This window comes from Mycetomoellerius zeteki, unplaced genomic scaffold (genome assembly GCF_001594055.1).
Source record: "Mycetomoellerius zeteki isolate Tzet28-1 unplaced genomic scaffold, Tzet1.0 scaffold58, whole genome shotgun sequence".
Classification (NCBI taxonomy): Eukaryota; Metazoa; Arthropoda; class Insecta; order Hymenoptera; family Formicidae; genus Mycetomoellerius; species Mycetomoellerius zeteki.
Genome location: NW_017257588.1, coordinates 1,598,725 through 1,620,318, shown reverse-complemented (window position 1 = coordinate 1,620,318; position 21,594 = coordinate 1,598,725). Strand labels below are relative to the sequence as shown.

Genomic DNA, 21,594 nt, shown 5'->3' with positions numbered 1-21,594 from the left:
CTTTAGAACTTAGAACGGTATTATATAATTTTTCCATATTTTTAACTCTGTTCTCGTTTACATTTAACTTTACTTATTTAATGCAACATCTGATTACAAATTAATCACAGATTCCCATGGTGAAAGAATAGTAATAATTTTAGAAAGCTTCGTTGTGATTTATACTATTATATTCATAAAATATATTTTTACTATTTATCAATAAACATTGGATTTTTAAAAATTTTGTTACAGGTGCGAAGCAATTTCCAGGTTTTGAAAACTTGCCACGCTCATTTTGGCACGAGCTTAGTTCACCTTTTACAGAGGTATATAAGTAATATATATTATCAGATTTTTATAGTTGCTTAGTTAACTTAAAATACAGGATGAATTATTTTAATGTATCGCTTTAAATATTTCGGCTGATTTTTATTTTCAAAAAGAAATTTTTAATAAAACTTATATTTTTATACGGAAAGAATGATTTTGCTGAAAGATTTAATTTCAACGGACACAAATCTGAAAATAATTTTGTTAGAAATAAATGTTAGAAATTAAAAAATGATGAAGAAAATACTGTAAAAAGTTTTGATATTCTAACAATCCATTTGAGTTTCTAACAAAATTATTTTTAGAACTATATCTATAGCAAAATTTTAAATCTTTTAGTAAAATGGTTCTTTTCATGTAAACTTGCAGGAAATATAATGTATAAAACAATTTTTTGTTATATGCATTTTACATGAGATATCAGGGTTATCAATATTTTTTCTGTATGTATTATTTGTCCTGTTGAAACTTGTGGAAATTATGTTTAAAACAATTATATATATATATATAATAAAATAAAGACTAATAAAAACAATTGAGATAATGTAATAAAATGGTCCATTACTAGTAATATTCAAATTTTGTTATATTTCCAACAATATATCTAAATAGAATATTTCATGAAAGCGCAATGTCCACTTTTGAAATATTTTTAATAATTCAGAGATAGATGTAACGCAATATTCAACGCACTCAAACTTAATATGCGATTTTTCGAAATATATTTCCAAAATAAATTACGCAAATAAAACGTTATAATATTTTTTTAAATTTAACATTTTCCTTTGTTACATCTTTTGAACAATTCTCGCAGTGAAACGTGTATTTGTTAATGTAAATAAGTTTATCTGTGTTACCAAAATTTGCAATTCAGATTGCTTTTACCATCATTTCGACGTTTGAATGTTTTGTATTCACTATTTACTGGGTTGGATAAAATATTACGTGTACTTAGGATTAACGGCACTTGCGTCTGTTTTATGTTATTTTAAGAGACTACAGTTTTTCCGATTATATTACAAGCATGTTAAATAATAAAAGGGGCGAATGTGCATTTTAGTTCTTATCGTAGGTTTACGAGGTGGAGAGTTTCGTGACTGAAACAGGTGGCACACCTGAACCGAGGCCATTTTTCGAGGATCCAGAAAGCAACATTACTGTACAACTCGGCGCTCAAGTCTACATGCACTGCAGAGTACAAAATCTACAAAATACTCTTAAGGTAAGTTATACACGTTTTTCCATTTTCAAGAATATTCAATATAACGTATGAAGCAATGTCTCAGGTCTGCACAACTTATGCAGCTTTTATGTAAACATACCGATATGAAACTCTTTCATTAATATTTTATGAATTCTTTTCATATAAATCTCTTCATTCCTTTACAATTTTAACTTTTCGGTGCCACTTTGTACGGAAAGAATGAATTTGTTGAAGTATTTAAAAATTTAGCTAAATACGGATCTGAAAATAATTATTGGATATCAAATAATTATGTAGAACGCTCAAGATGGTTGCCAGAATGTAAAAATTTTTGCAATACTGCTCATACTTCAGCGTATTACACAGTTATTTTAATAGTTTAACAAAATGATTTTTAGATCTACATCTAGCTAAATTTTTAGGTATTTTAGCAAAATCGTTCTTCGTATAAGTATGATCCGATTTCTGATTTCCAATGCTTTTTCAATGATTTTCTGTTGCTTATAACTTTTTTATGAATAAATATACATATATTATGTATAACATATATTATCAATATATTATATATATTATATATATTATATATATATATTACATATATTATTAATATATTATATATATTACATATATTATATTGTTATGTTCATTTGAAATTTTGACAATATGTTCATTTTTATGAAAATTATAAGCTAATTATTTTAGTTAAGTATGCCATATCCAAGCGTGTTACTCTTGTAGTACGGTACCGAAGGAGTAATTGCTATAAAAATACGAAAGAACACTGTTTTACTATTAAAATGTTTTATTCCATATAAGTCCCGTATAAGAATATATAGTATAATAAACATAACATTTCCTCAATGTATGCAATATTATGTTATTTTCTAAAAGCCAAGCACTCCACTGTTTTATGTAGAAACTTTGTTGATTTTCCCGTCCCTTTTCTCATATGCAGCACTTAGTTCATCCTAATTCTCCCAAAGGAAATTCCGCGGATGGCGGTAGGATATTTTCCTCCTAATTTTGTGGCTACGTTACTCTATTACTATGACGCAAATGATAGTTATGATGCACGAATTTCCGCGCCTCTTACATATCTTGTATGTTTATTCAATGTAAAATTGTTTGTTTATCGAACATAATCGAAAATATAAATCATACGAAAATATAAAATATATTTTGTAATATACAATTTATATTTCTATATCGTAATTATTTATAGAATATGGTTTTTACAATTTACAGAAGCACATGTAATTATTGAAATATAATTATAAGTAGCATTTTGTGTGATTTTTTCTGGCTTTTAGAAACATTATTGTTAGTGAAAACTGTAACGATTTATCAATGTTATCAGATAGATTCTCAATATATATATATATATATATATATACCTTCACTAATAATTATTAAAATAATTTTCAAGTTTTTGCTTAAAGTTTCTGCGGTTCTCTAATTTTGGAAGACTAATACACTATGACGTATTGTTTCTTCGCGTGGCATTGTTTCCGATCGGAGTACACCCATCGCGCTTAAAGGATCTAATCCTTAACGTAGATGCAATGAAAGCATTCAGCAGAAACTGATAGTTGTGAGCCTTTGAAACAGTTTCGAACTTGATATTGCTGAAGCTCTTAAGACAAGTAATGCTTTGTTACCAATAAATACCGATATTGATAGTGTGACGATTTTATTGCGGTTTTGCAAGAAGGAAAAGATTTATTTGTATACAATGATATTATTAGTTCAGTTAAATTTTCTTCTTTTTAATTGCTATGATTATTAATATGCTTTCCTGTGTATAAATTTTTGCTTTTCCGAAATCAAATAATTTACGTTTTAATTAAAAACATTTTACGTAAAATCCATTAATGACGAAAATATTTATCGCGTGTTCATTTATTTGAGTTACAAACTTGCATTTATGAGGGAAATGTCTGTTTGTCGATATCGGTTGCCATAAAAAATATGAAAAAAAGAAACCACCGTTTCATTTGCACCGTTGCATTTGCGATGTATCGCGATCAATAAATCGTTGGTGAACTTCCCAATCTTTCGAGCAAAGCTCGAGTCGCATAGGAAGCATTTACAAACAGTGTACCAGAACATTTCGCTCGTTGGTTTGCGAGTACTTGGAATTCAATCTTTCTAAGTGAGAATGCGGTAGGGGTTGAATGGAACACAAGTTGGTTCATATAGTGGAATGAAAGTTGTATATGTTTATCTGTATTCTTGTAAACGGGTTTTTGAATTCGATTTAAGAACTGATTTAAGAATCTCTCTGAAATTCTTTTTCAACTTACTAGAGATGTATGTGAAATAAATTATCGTTGATTTTATACTATCGTTATTATTAAGAAATCACGCGTGTAAAATCATACCAAATCACATGCCATGTGAGTAAAAATATTATATTCTTAAGTATGATAATATTATCGATAGACGAGTCTAAGAGAGAGTGTTCTTCTGTATTAAACATTTCAAATATGCGAGAACGATCTAACGTGCCTTAGGAGGAATTTATGTCATGAATGATATTTTTGACATTTCCGTTGTAGTAATTTTCCATGTTAGCAAAATGTTTATTTTTAATATTAAATATTATTTCATACATTATTACAATTGTTATATGTATTTAATACTATCATAACAAATTATATATAAATTATTTTAAACTGTACACACATTATTGTTATGTGTATTTGTACGGCGAGTTTAAACTTGTATTTTCTCTCCCTTATTTATATTATTAAATTATTCATAAATATATATAACTATATAATATTAATAATTATATATACAATAGGTAGTAGCTATCAGAAGCTGCCAAAAGTTTTTAGTTAATGAGTAATTTTATTGTATTGCTCAGATAAAGAATCTACAAATAAGGATCCAGTATGCAAATATTTTTAATATATTCTAGCATTCATGTTCTTAAATTGATTATAACAAGATTTTTATTAATGTATAATGTAAATTGAAAACAGATTAACAAAAATAATTGTAAAATTATATGTTGACCAGAATCTTTTGGTAGCCCTTTTGTATATGGGCACATCATTAAATATATCAAATCAGTAAAACTGTTTCGTAATGAGAGCGGAAGATTGTTTGGTTTATTCCGATGGAGCTCGAGAAAATTATGGAACAGCAACTTCATTAATAGTAACAAAAGACTTGTTTCTTGCTCACGATCAATAATGTTAATAAGACGGTTGCTCGAACTACTCTCTGTAATGCAGGATCCATGAGTTTGCTGTTCCAGCTGTTTATTCTCAGTCGTCCAATGTCGGACGAGTACGAAGAATGATTGACTTAAACTACTTAAGGACAACTCATGCCCGTAAGCACTCACCCGTTCCTTGATGAAATAATCAATTTATGTAAAGTATCTCAGTGTGCATATTTTAACCATATTCTGAATACATTTATTTCGAATTATCGCTAGCCTACTCTCGTTTTAAAATCTTAAAGTTTTATACACCATCAAGGACAAGTCTAAGAAATTCGTATATAAAATGGAAGGGGAAACTTTTAGGAATTGCTTTATGTTTCATAACTTATGGAAGTTAAATAGAGTAAAAAAATGTATGTATAATAACATTCTAGGGATAACATTCTAATTAATTAGATCTATATTATTATATGTAAATAACACATAGAGAAATTAGAAAACAGTATGTAGGTACTCAAAGTTACTGGTGCGATGCAAATAGCCGTGGTTCTTATAAGTAGGACTTTTGTATTCTGAATTGTCTCGAAGTCGTTACGAACTTCTTCCTGTTTTCGCGACTTTTCGCGCATATTACGTTCACATAAGACGAACTTTTAACGGTGTTCCACGTCTTGCTCCACACTCAAGTTTATACCTGTGTAATTAGTTTGACGAGAACTCGTTACTACATTAATTATAAGTGAACCAAGACTCTCTCTATGATGATACGACGGTAATGTCTTTCGTTCCGTATTGCTTAAAGCAGATAGGGATTGTACGTCAACGAAGGAAATATTTATGCAATGATGTAGTTTGATGATTAATTGAAAACCGAAAGTTCCAAAATATCAAGATATTGAAATTACACAATTTTTGCACAAATTTTATAAACGATCAATTCTGTAATATTAATTGATTATTATAGAATATGATTTACCTATAAAAAAAGCAAAACGCAAAACACAAAATCAGTTAAACAATAAAAACTCTCTTCTGAAAAATAAAAATTGATAATAGACGGTACATTGGCTTGTAAATGTAGACCTAACCGGGTAAATTTATTTTTAATATTTATTAACTGTTCAAAATAAATATAAAAGTCATTTCAATTATTTAATTAAATTTTCTGTTTGCGATTAAGAGCTCTAACTCTCGAGTTTCGTTTGTTTTAGTCTCTTCTTCTTATGTTACTCGACAGAAGTTACACGAGATTGCTATGTAAATCAAATAGATGTTGAATAAATGCTTCTCGATTGCTTGACCGCACTGATTCGTTGTGTGCATCAATTCTAAAGGAAATCGTATGTTGGAATGTCTTTCTATTCGTAGTAGTACAGTACTGTAATGCATAGTACTGTAATGCATCGCTTTCTTGAATTTAATCGAGAGTGGAATTCTAGAAAATAATTTATGTAAAATAACTACTTTCTGAATAATTTCAGGCAAATTAAAACCCAAAATTTTTGCATCCATCAATGTTTACATTTATATATTAAAATAGTTATATTTAATCGATATATACGTACGTTTTAAGACATATTAAAATGTATTGTTTTATGTACAAAACAATGGCGAAGTACTAAAATTAAAATTTGCAAACGAAATTGTGCCTGAGAGCAAATTACATATTTTACACATTCTGTATTCGCTCTACGAAAGTTAATTAAAATCAACATAATCAACAGTTAATATGTAACAACAATTAACCAAAATGTAATTTTATATTTTTGGTATTTCAATTAAACTGCACAATCAAATTTTGCCATCAGACGACAATGTTTATGATCTTTCTTTGTTGTTCAAATTTGTATTGTTACTGATACTTAATTCATTCAAATATCTATTTAATCCTGACAATCATTTTATTTTTTTTCGTACTTTCTATATTGAAAATATTGTATTATTGACATAATTTCCTTTGTAGAGAGAATCGAATTAAGCGTTACAAGCCCTTCTGCCGCAATCTACCATCTACATCCACGCGAGTCCTGAGCTATGGCTTTCTAACATATCTGCATATCCCGATACGCGTGCTTAGAATGTGTATCTTCTCATTGTAAATGTCATAGTTAATTATACTTACAATTAGTCTATTACAATGTAAAGTAATTCTGCATAAGAATTTTTCGGTGAAATTTTTCAACACATTCTCTTCTTCAACATATTAAATATTTTATTCCAGAATTATTAAAAAATTTTATTCTTTAACGTATTATATTTGACTAAAATTTGCGAATACAAATCGTTATATGTCTCATATATTTCATATCATCACGTTTTAATAATATAAAAGATTGTTTTATCATTCAAATATAATGGAATATCTTTACGAGAATTATTTCGTTAATTTACTATTATTATTACTACACAACGTCGGTCGACAGTTTATATATTTTTCCTATTACTTTTTGTCAATTTTTCTCTCTCAAAGTTTTATTTTCGGAAGATTATTATTTCGTTTTGCATTACGCGCGCATCTCCAACTTCTTTTAAATTAATTATTTTCCATCTTTCAGTTCGCGCTTACTTTGTCCATTATCCTATATTTAGCGCAACATGGCTGAATCCTAGCAGCTTCCTTCATAAACAAAGTTTTGCCGCAGCTCAATAAGTCAATAAGTGGTTCGAAGACTAATTAAAGTTTTGCAAACGTGACTCAACGTCCCGGCAGTGGACAATAAAGTTATTTCCCTTCATTATTGTTGAAACATACGCAAGTTGGCATGCTACGTGCTTCAGTGAGATGTCATTTTTTAACTTTTCGCACACAGTTGTAGACGACGGGGTTTTGATTGCGGTTCGATCGATGGACCGGCGAATCCAATTTTCTTACCTTTGTGTCCGTGGTCCGAATTCCAGTTAGACTGGCTTTACGGATTTCGACAAGCGTCAGAGATCATGGTTGCCCGAAACGAGATCAGTACTGTTGAAGTTGTGACCACGTAATTCTCATGAGTTTTGCGGTGATGTAAGAGGCTCTGCACTTAATCGGAGTAAATTTTAAAACTTTTAGGATTTTACATTCATTTAAAATTTGGTCCAATCATTCAGAAATATGGCATCGTAAAAATGGCGAATTTTGAAATTCATTTATGTTCGAAAAAATTGTTACTACTTTTTTCAGATTTATATCAAAAAGATGTAAAGTAACAGCTGCATTGTTAACTAGAAATATTCAATTGAAACATTTAAAAATTCAATAGCTATTAATATTGAATGGTTATTTGCTATGGCGAACACACAGTACAAAATATTTTCAAAACAGTTTATTTCGATCATATGTACCTACATTGCGTCATGCAGATGTAGCTCGTGTTTTTGGTGAGTACATTAGATGGTTTGTGTTATTAACTTCGATAGGAATATACTGACATACGGACATTTCCATTACATTCCTTGATATACTCTTGTATGTAAAATACGAACACGTAGACAGTGCGGCTGATGGAATATAAAAGAGGAAGTCGGGCGTATAGTTGGTATATCCGAAGTAAATGTTTGCTCGCAACGTAGTAAATAAACAAACAGTATATTGCCATGTTGTATTGATCAGTAACCGAAACATTGAATGCATAAATCGTTAATTTGGCGAATGTTCACGTATGTCCATGTGCGCGCAAGTACATCCATAAACGCTTTGCGAATAATCCATCAACTATATACGTCAAAGCTAGGTAATATTGCGATACTTTCATTAAGTGCTTTGATAATTTATATTAATAATATATTATCAGAAGCATTGAAAAGTTCAGCACTAATATTTATCGCATATACGTTTATTATATTAATATTCTAAAGCATAATTTAGCGTCAAGAACTACCATCGAGAACTTCTGTAAAGTCAACGCGAAGTATTCGAAGTTTATAAACTAAACAGCATACATGTCACAAATAGTAATCTTAATTAATTTATGATTAATCTCGGCATGAATAGATCGACGGTGCAATTACGGCAAATAATTCGGCGGACAATGACTGATCCAACCGCGGTTTCCGAAATAATACCGCTGTATGCGCTTGTCGCAGCGTAGACGAACTTCATGTGTTGCTTTGACGTTTGGTTTGTGGCCCCAATTTCTACGTGATAAATGCACCGCCACCGATTTCGGTTTGCATCATTTTACAGACAACAGAACATACGGTCTTCTGCACGAATGCAAATTCGAAATTTTAGTTTATCCTTTGCGGTGGTTCTGTTCGATGATTCGCGGTCTTTTGCGGCGTTTACATCGTACATTTTACACTAGCACATTTATTGAGCGCGAAACGAAATGGGAAACGATGATTACGTTAATCTTGAAAGCCAGCGAGTGGTATGTGCGTTCGTGTGCCGGTATTAAATTTATACGAAATGGGGCCACGGAAATCTGACAATTTTCAAAATGAAATAACAATGTGTGATATAATTTAAATATTAATTTCTTGTAAAAATAGGAAACATAATTTTATTTAAGTATATTTTTCATATCCGAGTAGGTATATTTGAGTAATGCTGTTCAGCGGACAAAGTAGTTCACAAATTATTAATTGATTCTTGTCTTTATTAGCACAGAAGCTTGTAGCAACATTACTGCATAATAAACGTTGCTGCAATATTGTTGAATTTGTGCTGCAATATTGTTGAATTTAATTATTCGCTGGATCTAATAATAAGTGTAGAAACCAATTGTAATAAAAGAATCACTGAGTGTTAATTGAGATATTTTCTCTGTTGAACGCAGTCATTTAATTAAATTCAGATAATCAAATATATATATACAAATGACATTCTATCTTCTATTTTTATATAATAAGAAATTAATATTGAAGTTATATTTCATTTTGTTATTTTATTTTGAAAATGTCTCCCGTAGTTCCTATATGTAGAGAAAGGTCACGAATACTGACGTACCCCTTTTTTGTGTTTTTGAACAATATTTCTTAAACAAAAGCTAAACATAAGATTTTAGAAACATAATTAGAAAGTGTCTTTTATCATGTAATAGCAATTTGCATATTACTTTTTGCAATTTTGCAATAATTAACTTTTTCATTTAAGCAAAAATGAACATCTAACAAAATGGGCCCCAAAATTATTAATATGGATATATAAATGTGGAAATCGCACAGCGACACAGTTCCAGTAGAAAATACTGAAGCATTCGGCCTACAGTCCCAATTTATCGCGATTTCCACATTTTTTGAGATCTGAAGAAGAATCTAAAAGGCAGAAGCGTCGAACGCAGCAATGCGAGTGGTTATTTGTGAGTGGGTTCGATCCGAGCCCAAGGAATTTTATAAACAGGGCATCCATCGTCTGGTTTTACAATGGAAGAAGTACCTTGCCAATCATGGTAATTATTAACATATTAGTTGATTTCAATGTTTGAATTTTTCGTACGCTACGTTTCATTTGACTACCCTATAATAAAACTAATTTAGGAAACTACAAACATGTGAAACGATGCAATATTATTAATATTATAGTCACTATTATTTAAACTACGTAATTTGCAAAAGAAAATTGCGAAAATTTTATTTTCGCATTTGTAGAATTCATTTTTACCTGATTTTATGTAAAAACCAACCACAAATATGCTAATTATGAATTTTTATTTCTTTAATTATCTAAACAGATATTTTTTTATGAATATTAATAAAGCACAATGGTTTCGAGAAATAATAGGGAGTCTCTTTAGGAGATTTGTGTCAGTATCGACGATTTTCCTGTATAAATAATTTTAGGATATTTTGTACTTCTAGTATTTGAGTAATAGCATAATTTAACATGTCGGGTTTTAAATGATATGTTACAGAAACGTTACGTCACATGGAAATCAAGTTAAATGTTGCACAAGCAACATATATAGACATAGAGTTACTAAGACGTAATTATTCACTGCTGAGTCCTTTATAATAATGACAAATGACTATGCCTTCCGCTCGCACTGTTCTCTGTTTCGAGGACACGCTCCCCAGCTGAAATGGCAGCTCTTGGTAATGCGCGATGCCTAACGATTCTTTAACTTCTCCGTTATCAAACTTTCATACGCCAGATCATAAGTATCAGAATAAACTGTTCTAATGTATTGTCGGAGAATGGCTTTAACAGTATCGCACCTGATCTCAATTTATTACGATTTTCGATAAGCATAATTTGCATATAATGCACCAAAAATGCAATTAACGCTCATGATTATTAATTTGAATTAATAAACATGAGTAACATTAATTAAAATTTATAAAGAATAAGTTATATCGACAGCTTGGTACACTGCACATCCAGAACATGTTACGAATAAATTACAAAGAGTCTAAAATAATCTTTACAAAGGTTAAGTTTTTGAAATCAAAGATTTTGATATCAAACTTTCAGCTATAAAATTGAAGTTTAATATTGCATAGGAAAATATTTTTCCTAAATCAGCTTTCTTTTCTTCTTATCTCTCAATTAGATAAAATAGCATGGTTTTGTTTTTGTATAATGTCCTATATATATTATGTCCTCTTATAATTAGTGGAAAGTTCTCGTTGTTAGAAAATAAACTATATAAGTAACGTTATCTTTTTGTACATAGGTTATTCTGTCTTTATCGGATATCATTGCAATTAAATGCACCTTAATTAAACTTAGTTTTGCAGTCTCCCAGTTAAATCGAATTATACTTTTAAATCTAAGTTTAAACTAAATTTTTTCCAGCAAAACTGGATCAACTTATAAAGGTTTTCAATTACTTTTACCGATTTCAATTGGTGGTCATTTCTTTCTGTAGAAGTGTTTTTTCAAATTTTTGAATTATGTATTATTTCTCATATAATTTATTTTTCTCTCAGTAAAATTTACTAAAATACAATATAAAATTAATGAAATATATAAAAAATATAATATAATATAAAAATGTTTAATATCATAAAATATGTATATCATAAAATAATATAAAACAAAATGTATTAATAATTAAATTGCTTACAAATATTATTTAAAAACATCTGAAATGCATAAATAAGACAAAATTTTTTATATTGTATACTAAAAAAGTGATTAATTAGAAAATACTTATTTATAATTAAGAAATTAATTAAATTTTGTACAACGGAGCAACACAACACAACAATTCAAAAAAATTACTAATAAATTTTTCAATGAGGCAGTACTTTGACTAATAAAACATTTTGCGAGACTTTCAAAGAAATTAAACATACAGAAAAACAAACAAAATTTCGATGTTAACCAATGATCAGATAAATCGTGATTTAAAATTAAAATTGAAAAGTGCAGCGAACAAATTAATGGATCAATAATATTGGTATTATTTAATTTCAACATGTCTAATTTTTATAGCGCGAATCATTCGTAATTATTATTCTACTTGATAATAAATACAATTCCACCGATATTGTGAGATTGTATTTTTAATTACATTTTGATACTCGAATGATTGATCAAACACGTAAGATACTAATTTCACATTATTCTACAAAACTTTATAAATCTTAAAAAGTCACAAGAGATAATCATGTTCTTACCAAGTTCAATAGAGGATAATTGGGACCAATGATTTGAAAATCATAGGTCCGTCTGCCGAATAGTACGCTGGATAATAGTCGACATAGAGAGAACGATCTTTAAGATGGAGAGCAAGTTCTATCTACTCTGCTTCTTTCGAACCTCATAGGTTCAATCGAATTACGGGGAGCTTTCGTAAAAATGAACGAATTTCGGATTTTTCAGATTGTTCCTGATAGTAATAAATAATTTCAACAAGAATTACTGTTTTTTGAACTTTTTTATCCAATAAATATTGTTGTAATTTGCGAATACGTTTTTTTACGAAAAAAATATGTTTTCCTATTATTAAGAAATACATTTTTGGAGTGAAAAAAATACACGGAACAGTTTTTACGGAAAAGCGGCTACGAATAGATATATTTAACCTGGGAATAGTCATATGGGATATTTTTATATTCCAGTGGCGAAAAAATGTGAATTGTTACGAAATACTGTTTAAATATTGTTTAATATATTTATTCAGGAATAGACTTTAGTTGTAAGATCGTTTGAAAATCGTTCGTTAATGACCTCGTGAATTTATCCCTTTTTAAATGCACGAGATGCTATCTATATATCGCTCTTTGTCTAATGTGCGCTCATTTAATTGTATATTACGTACGTGCCGCGGACGACCTGCGCCATTCCCGAAAATTATACATTTATGCATTGTTCATCTCACGATTGATGAGTTCGCTGCAAATTTCGATCAATACGGATTGTTTCAACGTTATCTCTTGTGTTCTCCTGTATTCTCGGTTCTGCGTGCCTAGCTGACCAATCCTATGTGTTCTCGATTCTCGGCATTAATCGAAATCGAACCGAATACCAACATCAAATCGCCAAATTGCTGCGTAGCTTCACTAGTGAATATTTCACACGTGAAGTGCGCAACATTCTCGTATGAGATTATCTAAAGATCTTCGTAGTCCGTCCAACATTCGCGGCGAGATTTTCGATTCGCTCGCACGTTGAAGATTTCTGCCTTCGCGTGCATTCAACTATCCAATTCCAAGACTGATAACGTGCAGTCGTACTGTTTGTCTCAAATAATTAATCAATTTGTATAAACAGCCTAACAAATAATTTCGAAATAATATCTAAAATCATCCCGTCTTGGTGTGCAAACTTTCCTTACAAGATTCACACATCAAGACGAACATGATATTTTTCACTCAAATGTACTTCCTTACGAAGTTATGCCAGCAAAACATATAAACGATATTTTTCTTTTTTAATAACTATTCTTTATGAATGTCTTCATTAAAATGCTAATAACATCAAATTGATGATCCAATTTAATTTGGAGAGATTATTATTTTAGTTTGATTGTGTTACAAGTAATGAAAATAATCGCAGTTATACGTATATCTGAGATAAAATTTAAATATTTACATATAGATGTATTATTCCAACATCTAACTTTGACTGTAATTGGCGCTTCTCTCACTCAGTTGATATATTCATATAAGCGGCCTTGTTCTAATCTTAATATTATTCTTTAAAAAGTTTTAAATATGCAATTTCACTGAAAATTCGCAATAAAAAGGCGTTATTAATGAAAATCTTTATTTTTTTAAATACTGTCATATTAAGCTTAACTTATTTCGTTTAATATTTAATGTTTAATTCCAACTTACTTTTTTTCAAAAATGTTTATAAATATTAATAAATCGAAAAACAATTAATATGTTACTAATAATAGTGTAATTTTAATAAAAACATCTCAGACGATCATTTATGTAAAAAAATCAGATTACTCCCTGTGGATATTATTTATGCATTGGGCTGGTACCTTGTAAAGAAACACTTGAGTGAAAAATGTTATCTTTGCCTTAGTGTTTGAACCTTGTAAGGAAGACTTGGGACACCAAGACGGGATGATTTTCGATGTAACGATTCTGAAATTATAATGAAATATATATACGCATTATATAGTTATAGCTGTATAGTTATAGCTTACTGTGTACAAGTATTTCTCTAATCATCCGTTCGAAACAAGTCAAATCGGATTTTTCAATTTTCCATTTGTGTATAATTTAAATAAATGCTTAGATATATAATTATCTTAATGTCAGAAATAACATTCAGCCATTCAATATAGCCTACTGATATTGAGGTATCCATTCAATTTGTCTTAAATTTTTTTATATATCTCCATTTAATTAATGTAGTTATTCATATGAATATTTTTTATATAAAAATCTAAGCCTTCTACAATTAAATAAAACACAAGAAAGTGTATCAAATAAGACTGTCAGACTGAGCAACATTATACTATAATGTAATCTAAAATAAAATATTAAAAATATCTTCGAATAAAAATTTTAAATGCCTAGAATTTCCTAAAAGAAATAAAAGATTAAGAAATAAAATGGATCCACTTGTATTTTTGTTTAATTATGATTTGAATTCACATTAATTTCATTTATACTCACTAATTTCTAAATTTTTTTTGTAAATAGTTGTTACATCCATATTTACTCTGCGATCTTTTCATTGTTAAGATTTTAATATTGATATTAAAGAAGAAGAAAACTTTTTCTCAGAATATTTCTAAACTGATTCCATGACTCGATATTAAAGAATCTATGGTTATCGTTGTTAACTCATTACTAGAATGAAACTGCTTCCCGAAACCACTAAGAAACCCGAGCTTTATTCTAGTCACGCAATGAAACTTCCAGTTTTCAACATTGAACTAAATATCGCGGATAGGTCCCATAGAATCCGACAAAAATAATTCTTCATGATAAAGATTATCTCAATTTCCAACCAGTACGTACCACGCATTTGCTAGTGTCCAGGACACGATAAGACTTTATCGAGGCAATGATCACATCTTAAAATATAAAAATAAAACGGTGTTCTCAATGATTTTTTTATCAGATACTTATTGTAACGTGACCCAGAATTCTTTATAGCAAAAGTTTATTAATTATATAAAATTCACAAATACATTCAATAAAAAAATGGAATAAAATATCTTATTCCACTAATTTTGTCTGAACTGAAATAATTTCAAATTTTGCATTAATTTTATCAAATGCCCTGATTTGCCAAAATCAAAAGCGTAGATATCAAATCTAAAAAAAACCTATTTAATCGTTGGCTTAATAACTTTTTATTTTTTTACATTTCTATTCTTCCAAATTTATTAATAATTTTTTAATATTAACGATAAAAGCTATTAAAAACTTTTAATAATTTTTAAATACAAATATTCACTAAACGCACGAATTTGGAATATGTGCTCTAATTTCATATTATCGAATGCGTTCCATTATAAATAATTACGTAATTACATAATAGTTAATCTTACATAATTTCAACATATATTACGAAATTAGTATTATATGTATAATAAAATATAATTATTAATTACATTTCTATTTATATAATTTTATAGAAATAATACATATTTAATTTTAAGTGTGAAGTTTTACATTATACCTCTAGCCCTTTTAGCCGTAAATTTCCGTTTTTAAAATAAATTTAATATCAGCTGTTATTATTTCAGCTATTCTTATTTTTTTTATTTAATCTTTTTTTATACTTTTTTTAGCCCATTTATTCTTATAATCAATTTTCGTATTATAATTCTCTGTAATCTTACTAACCGTGTACTTATTACCTATACCTATTTATATTCCTGTCTAACAATGTTTTTACCTCTTCGTATGGCTATTTAGGGCAATCATATACCGTTTCGATCGTAATGTGATTACTTGCTCTACACGTGGCTTAAATTCTTTAACAAGACTTTTCACGATCATCTAAAAACGGGAAACTATGGGCAATTTAGGATTTAAATTGTGAGCACGTGAGATTTTATTTAAGAAGAGACTCAGATCAAACCCAAAACTAAAAAACTATTTTATAACCCTTTTTTTTTAAATGAATCGAAACCTAAACCAAAACCAATTTTTGTAAAGTTTATAATTACCGAAATTATAATCGAATCAATAAAATTATCTTCGGTTTATGATTTTTTTCGGTTCTTTCTCCGATTCTTAACCTACATACGGATCTGTTCTTTATAACTGAACTGATTGCATTAGTTCAGAGTTCAACTTTCTCTCTTCACATTGGAAGAAAAAAAATAAACTCTGAACTATCTCTAGTGCAGCCAGTAATGTATAGATACGTGAGAAACTTATTGAACGAATGAACACGCTCTCTCTCTCTCTCTCTCTCTCTCTCTCTCTCTCTCTCTCTATTTCTTTTTTTCTCTTTCTCTCATCGCTCACTCATATATTACTGTCGCAATTGTAATTTAAAACCACGCATATGTATGTATAAAGAACATATATAAAGCATTGTATTAAATAATATATTTTTTATTTTATATATTTAATATATATTTAACATATTAAACAAACATTTAATATATATAACAGTTAATATATTTATTATATTCTTTATTTCTCTTTCCATATTCACATATATACACAATTTAACAGAATAAATATAGAATAAAAGTCATTTTAAGTTTTAAACGTGTGAGTAATTATAACCGACGCAAATTCGTTAAAAATCATAATATTTACAATTTCGATTTTCTTCATTGATCAAGACCGAAAACTGAAATCGGAATATTTATTCGATATTTTTTTTAAATCGTAATCGGAATCGAACTGAAAAAATCTTTTGGGTTCCTGTTTTAAAATATTAATCGAGAACAATTGGGATTTTGATTCGTAAACGAGAGATTTTAATTTGCGTCTACGTTCAAAACAATCGCCAGACAACATTGTGAATCCATCTTTATAAGTTTATATCATGTATCTTTTATATTTTGCTTATGCAGGATGGGCCAAAGAAACTGGAAATTTTCTCTACAGTATTGGCAGTTAATCGCAGATTGTATTCATAGCATTGGGCACACATTTTTATGTAGCCTCAATGGGCGTATTCAGCGGACTCAACAGTTAAATGAACGCTTGCGGTTATTGGTGTATTATTTTAGATCATTCAATCAGAATTTTAGATCTAGAAGAATACATCAATAGCAGATTTGAATCGCATGATGACGAACAGCTTAGGCGCAGTCATTATTTTTATAATACGATTTTACAGCAAATGTAGTTATTCACCACTCTAATATGTTTTATATTTAAATAGCATCAACGAAGCTGCACAATGATATCTATCGAGTACTACCTAGTGTGTCCGATGAATACATCTAATCTTCGAATAAATGAATAAAAAATGAATGAAAATACTCATTCGAATACACTTCTTTTTTATGCGTCAAGAAACGAATAAATACTTTTTCATTCCATTTGAATGAGTATTTTTTGAATATGGTTACAAATATTTTCGTTTCGTATTCTCAATACACGGATCCCTGTGGGACTCTGCACGACGCTGCCCTTCTGCACTGGAGTCCGCTCTGGTCGTGGAACTCCAGCCACCTGTGCCGGAAATAGTCCGTCACCGTGGCGGCCAGGTACGGCGGCATGCCATGATAGGCCATCGCCGCCAACACCTGGTCTCAGAGAGGAGGATATTGAAGGCGTGTCAAGCGACACCGCCACCACTACCCTCCCCTCCGCCATCATGTCTCTCGCGAGAGCCGTCATCTAGCTGCCGAACGGCATTAACGGTGGAGCGCTCCTCGCGGAAACCGTATTGCCCCGATTGAAGATCGGGGCTTTACGGCATAGGTGTTGAACGATGCGGTCGGTGATGACTCGCTCGAACATTTTGCCGACATCGTCCAACAGGCATATTGGCATGTATGCAGAAGAGCTCTTCGCTGGTTAAACAAAGACCTTTTTATTGGGAATAAATAATATATCTCGGAATTTAGTGTCCACAGATCATAATGAACAACGCGCCCAAGATATCTTATAAAATATTTATAACATTACTGTGATGTAACCGGAATTATTTCGAAATATGTATGGCACTCTATCAATAGATATTTAGATATTTATAAATAAAAAATGTATTGCTTTCTAAAATATTTTTCAAAATTTCAAAATTTCTTTCATAAAATTTGAATATTACAGTGACAAAATAAAAATAAAATTCACTTTTTTAACTTAAAGTCATCAAAATTCCAGTTATAGTTAAGGAATAACGATTGCTTATTGAAACTTTCTTTTTCAGTTTATATTTTGTTTGAATGAATATGAATACTCGTTAAATATTCATAGCTTGTTTTAATAAATATTTTTCGAAAACTCAAAATTTTGAATGAATACACGATTACACTTTTAATATGAAAATTTTGAATATGTAAATACAATTTGGAGCTCAATTACAAATTTTTATATTTATCGGACACACTAGTTCTACCTAATATAATTCATCCGCGACCTGTATTGAGAAACTTACTAAGGGGGGTAATTTGTAAATGGCATATTATACTTTATATTTTTGATGTAATTAAAATTAATTGAATAAAGCTTCTAAGCTATTATTTTAATTTTTTAAATTCTTTGGTCTATTTTGTATATCTAGATCATTCCTTTTTGGCTAAATGTACTTTCTGTTGTTCTTATAAACTAATATTCATTTTAGTTTCGCATAGTTATAGATCGAAAGTAATTATCGATATAAAATTTACATTTATTTCTGCCAGCTAATTATCGCTGGTAAATTAGCGGAAAGACTTAATTTACGCTTTTGTATTACACGAAATATAAACACGTCGCGAAGAGATCATCATATTAATTAAATTAATTAAGTACGAAATTAACAATAACGTCCATTAACATATTAATTTCACCTTTAGCTTTTACATGCGTTCATACGGGTAGCACTTTATATCAATAATTAAAATATATATCTAATTAGAGATACATTTAATTATGTTTGAAAAAAATCTTTACATTAATCGCTTTTTGATTCGTAGAAGCTCGAATACGTTTCGCAATATCATCTTGTTACAAATTTTGCATATAATTTTGCATATAATATAAACTTTACAATACGAATAAAAGAATTAATAAATCTGAAATAAATCAATTAAAAAATGTTACGTGCGATTTGATGGAATTTAAACATATCTTGAAAAGCAATATGCGTGTATATATATGAATATGTATATATGTATAATTGCTCTTTTACATGAATTTATATCTGGAGACAGTGTAGTGTCTCGGCGCTAAGCCAAGCGCAGCGACATTGCCGTGCTTCCTTTACGCGAACCGGCGAGTTGCGGCAGACTGTGACTATCGGATCTCGGTAACGGCTGAACTAATCAAATTCTATATACACTCAATCGATAGCCATCGCTTAGATTATATAATAAAAGTTTGTATAAGAAAAAGCTTTTATTTTTTTTCTACGTGCCCTACAAGCGGAGATATTGCGATGTAAAGTTCTAAATCTCTGATTTTAAAATACGTCGTTATTGTCATCATTATTGTCATCATCATTATTATTAACGTCATTGACCATCCAGAATGTACGGTTCGTTTTTTCGATAATAGATGGCTTTTGATTTAACCAGTGTTAGAATATTGCACATTCGCACGTGATCAATCACGCATGACGGCTGTGATGCGGCGCACATTAAAATTAAAATGAAATATCGAGATCGTCGTCGAGGAATTGAATGTTTAAGTATTGACTGTTGTATTCGCTGTCGAGGATTAAGTATCTAGGTGTTGTCTACGTGAGGAAGTTGAGGAAGTGGGTGTCTAGGTGCTCGCCGTCGAGAATTAAATGTTTAGTTGTTCAGTAACACACGGAACCACAGCAGCGATTCGCTTCTAATTGGTTACGCGATTATGCGATGCGCGACAAGTACGCCTCATGGGACTCCATTATGCTCTCTAACACGTAACTTGAGTCATTTTTTTCTGGAAAGAAAAACGTAAATGTTGTACTATAAACTACGTTGTATACAATTGTTTGTAATAAATGTTTTTCACAAAACATAATTTTAAGTTACATAATCTTATTCGTCAAATCTTGATCTTTAAAATAAAATAATCGTCCAATTATATTAACTTTAAATAAAGACACATTAATTTCAAATTCACTGGACGCACGAATACTAGACAAAGAAATTTCGAAGTAAATGCTAATTAGAGTTAATTAGCATTTATATGAAATAATATGAAAGAATATTTAACATTAAAAAAGTGAAAAAACTAGTGATAAATACATGATAATAAATATTTCCTATCTTATATTTTATAGATAACAATTTTATTTATTTATATCATTCATTTATTCTATTTCATTTTCATTTTATCGTATTTTTCTTTTTTGATTTTAAAAAATAATGTATAAAAAATAGGATACAATTCTATCTCGTAGAGTAACAAGGAAAAAGGAAGCATAAAAATATAAAAATATTTTATTTTTTTATTGTTCACAAGATTTAAATACCACGATTAAACTTACATAATATTAAATTTAAAAAATATCAGTATTTCAATGACTACAATTTTATTAATATAGTTTTATTTTATTTATTTCTTTCCACTTTTTTTATTTTTATGTTTATAAAATTACATATCATATATGTTTCTAAATAATTTAATTTAATTATTAAAAGTAATATTCTGTCCTCTCTCCTCTCTCTCTCTCTCTCTCTCTCTCTCTCTCTCTCTCTCTCTTAAAGTATTTCAAACTTTCCGAAAAATTTTACTTTTGTATTATAGTATATTGCATACGAGTACATTAAATTAATCAGCAAATGAATGAAGAGGCTATATAAAACTTATCGATCAAGGCAGGTTAAAATATATAATTAACAATACATTACGTGGATATTACAATTTTCAGTTCAGTTCTGTTATAAGTTCAATTCAATAATATTACGTAACTCCAATTTCAATCTAACATAAGATACTCTGTTTCAAGATAAACAAATCGATGCGCCAGTTTATTTGAACTGGAAATTGTAAAAATTCACAATATATTATTGGACACTAACAAGTAAATCTACCTTTCTGTGACTCGCCGAATTTAATGAAACTTGGTACATTTGTAGAGCAGACGAAAATAATAGACACATATTTTTTTATATCGACAGGTTTAAGGGTGCAGGTTTAAGGATGCAAACCATCCTTATAATGATAAGCACGAGTACTCAATTTCTTGCATTTTAACTCACCCTATTACAACTACTTCTGAATTTTAGAGATGATAAGAGGCTTTTATGTTTCTTGAAAACAAATCCAGTGTAAAAAATGTAGAATTCCAAATGGCGACTCAATATGGCGACCTGCTGAAAGAGAAACAATCTTATTGATTCTAATTTCTCAACTCTTTCTGATTTTGCCTATTATCTTATGTATAACATATTTACGTAATGACCGATCAATGGTACTATTGATTAATAGCTTTTAGCTGCTATAAGCGACATAA

At 29.4% G+C, this 21,594-nt stretch overlaps 1 protein-coding gene across 1 annotated transcript in view; it reads left to right on the top strand.

Moving 5' to 3' along the window:
• Positions 1–21,594, top strand: part of LOC108728067 (defective proboscis extension response 14) — a 165,947-nt gene that overhangs the window by 38,058 nt on the left and 106,295 nt on the right. The window contains exons 3-4 of the mRNA XM_018456422.1: positions 235–308; positions 1,385–1,534. Coding sequence (XP_018311924.1) covers positions 235–308; positions 1,385–1,534 — 224 coding nt within the window. The remainder of the gene's footprint in view (positions 1–234; positions 309–1,384; positions 1,535–21,594) is intronic.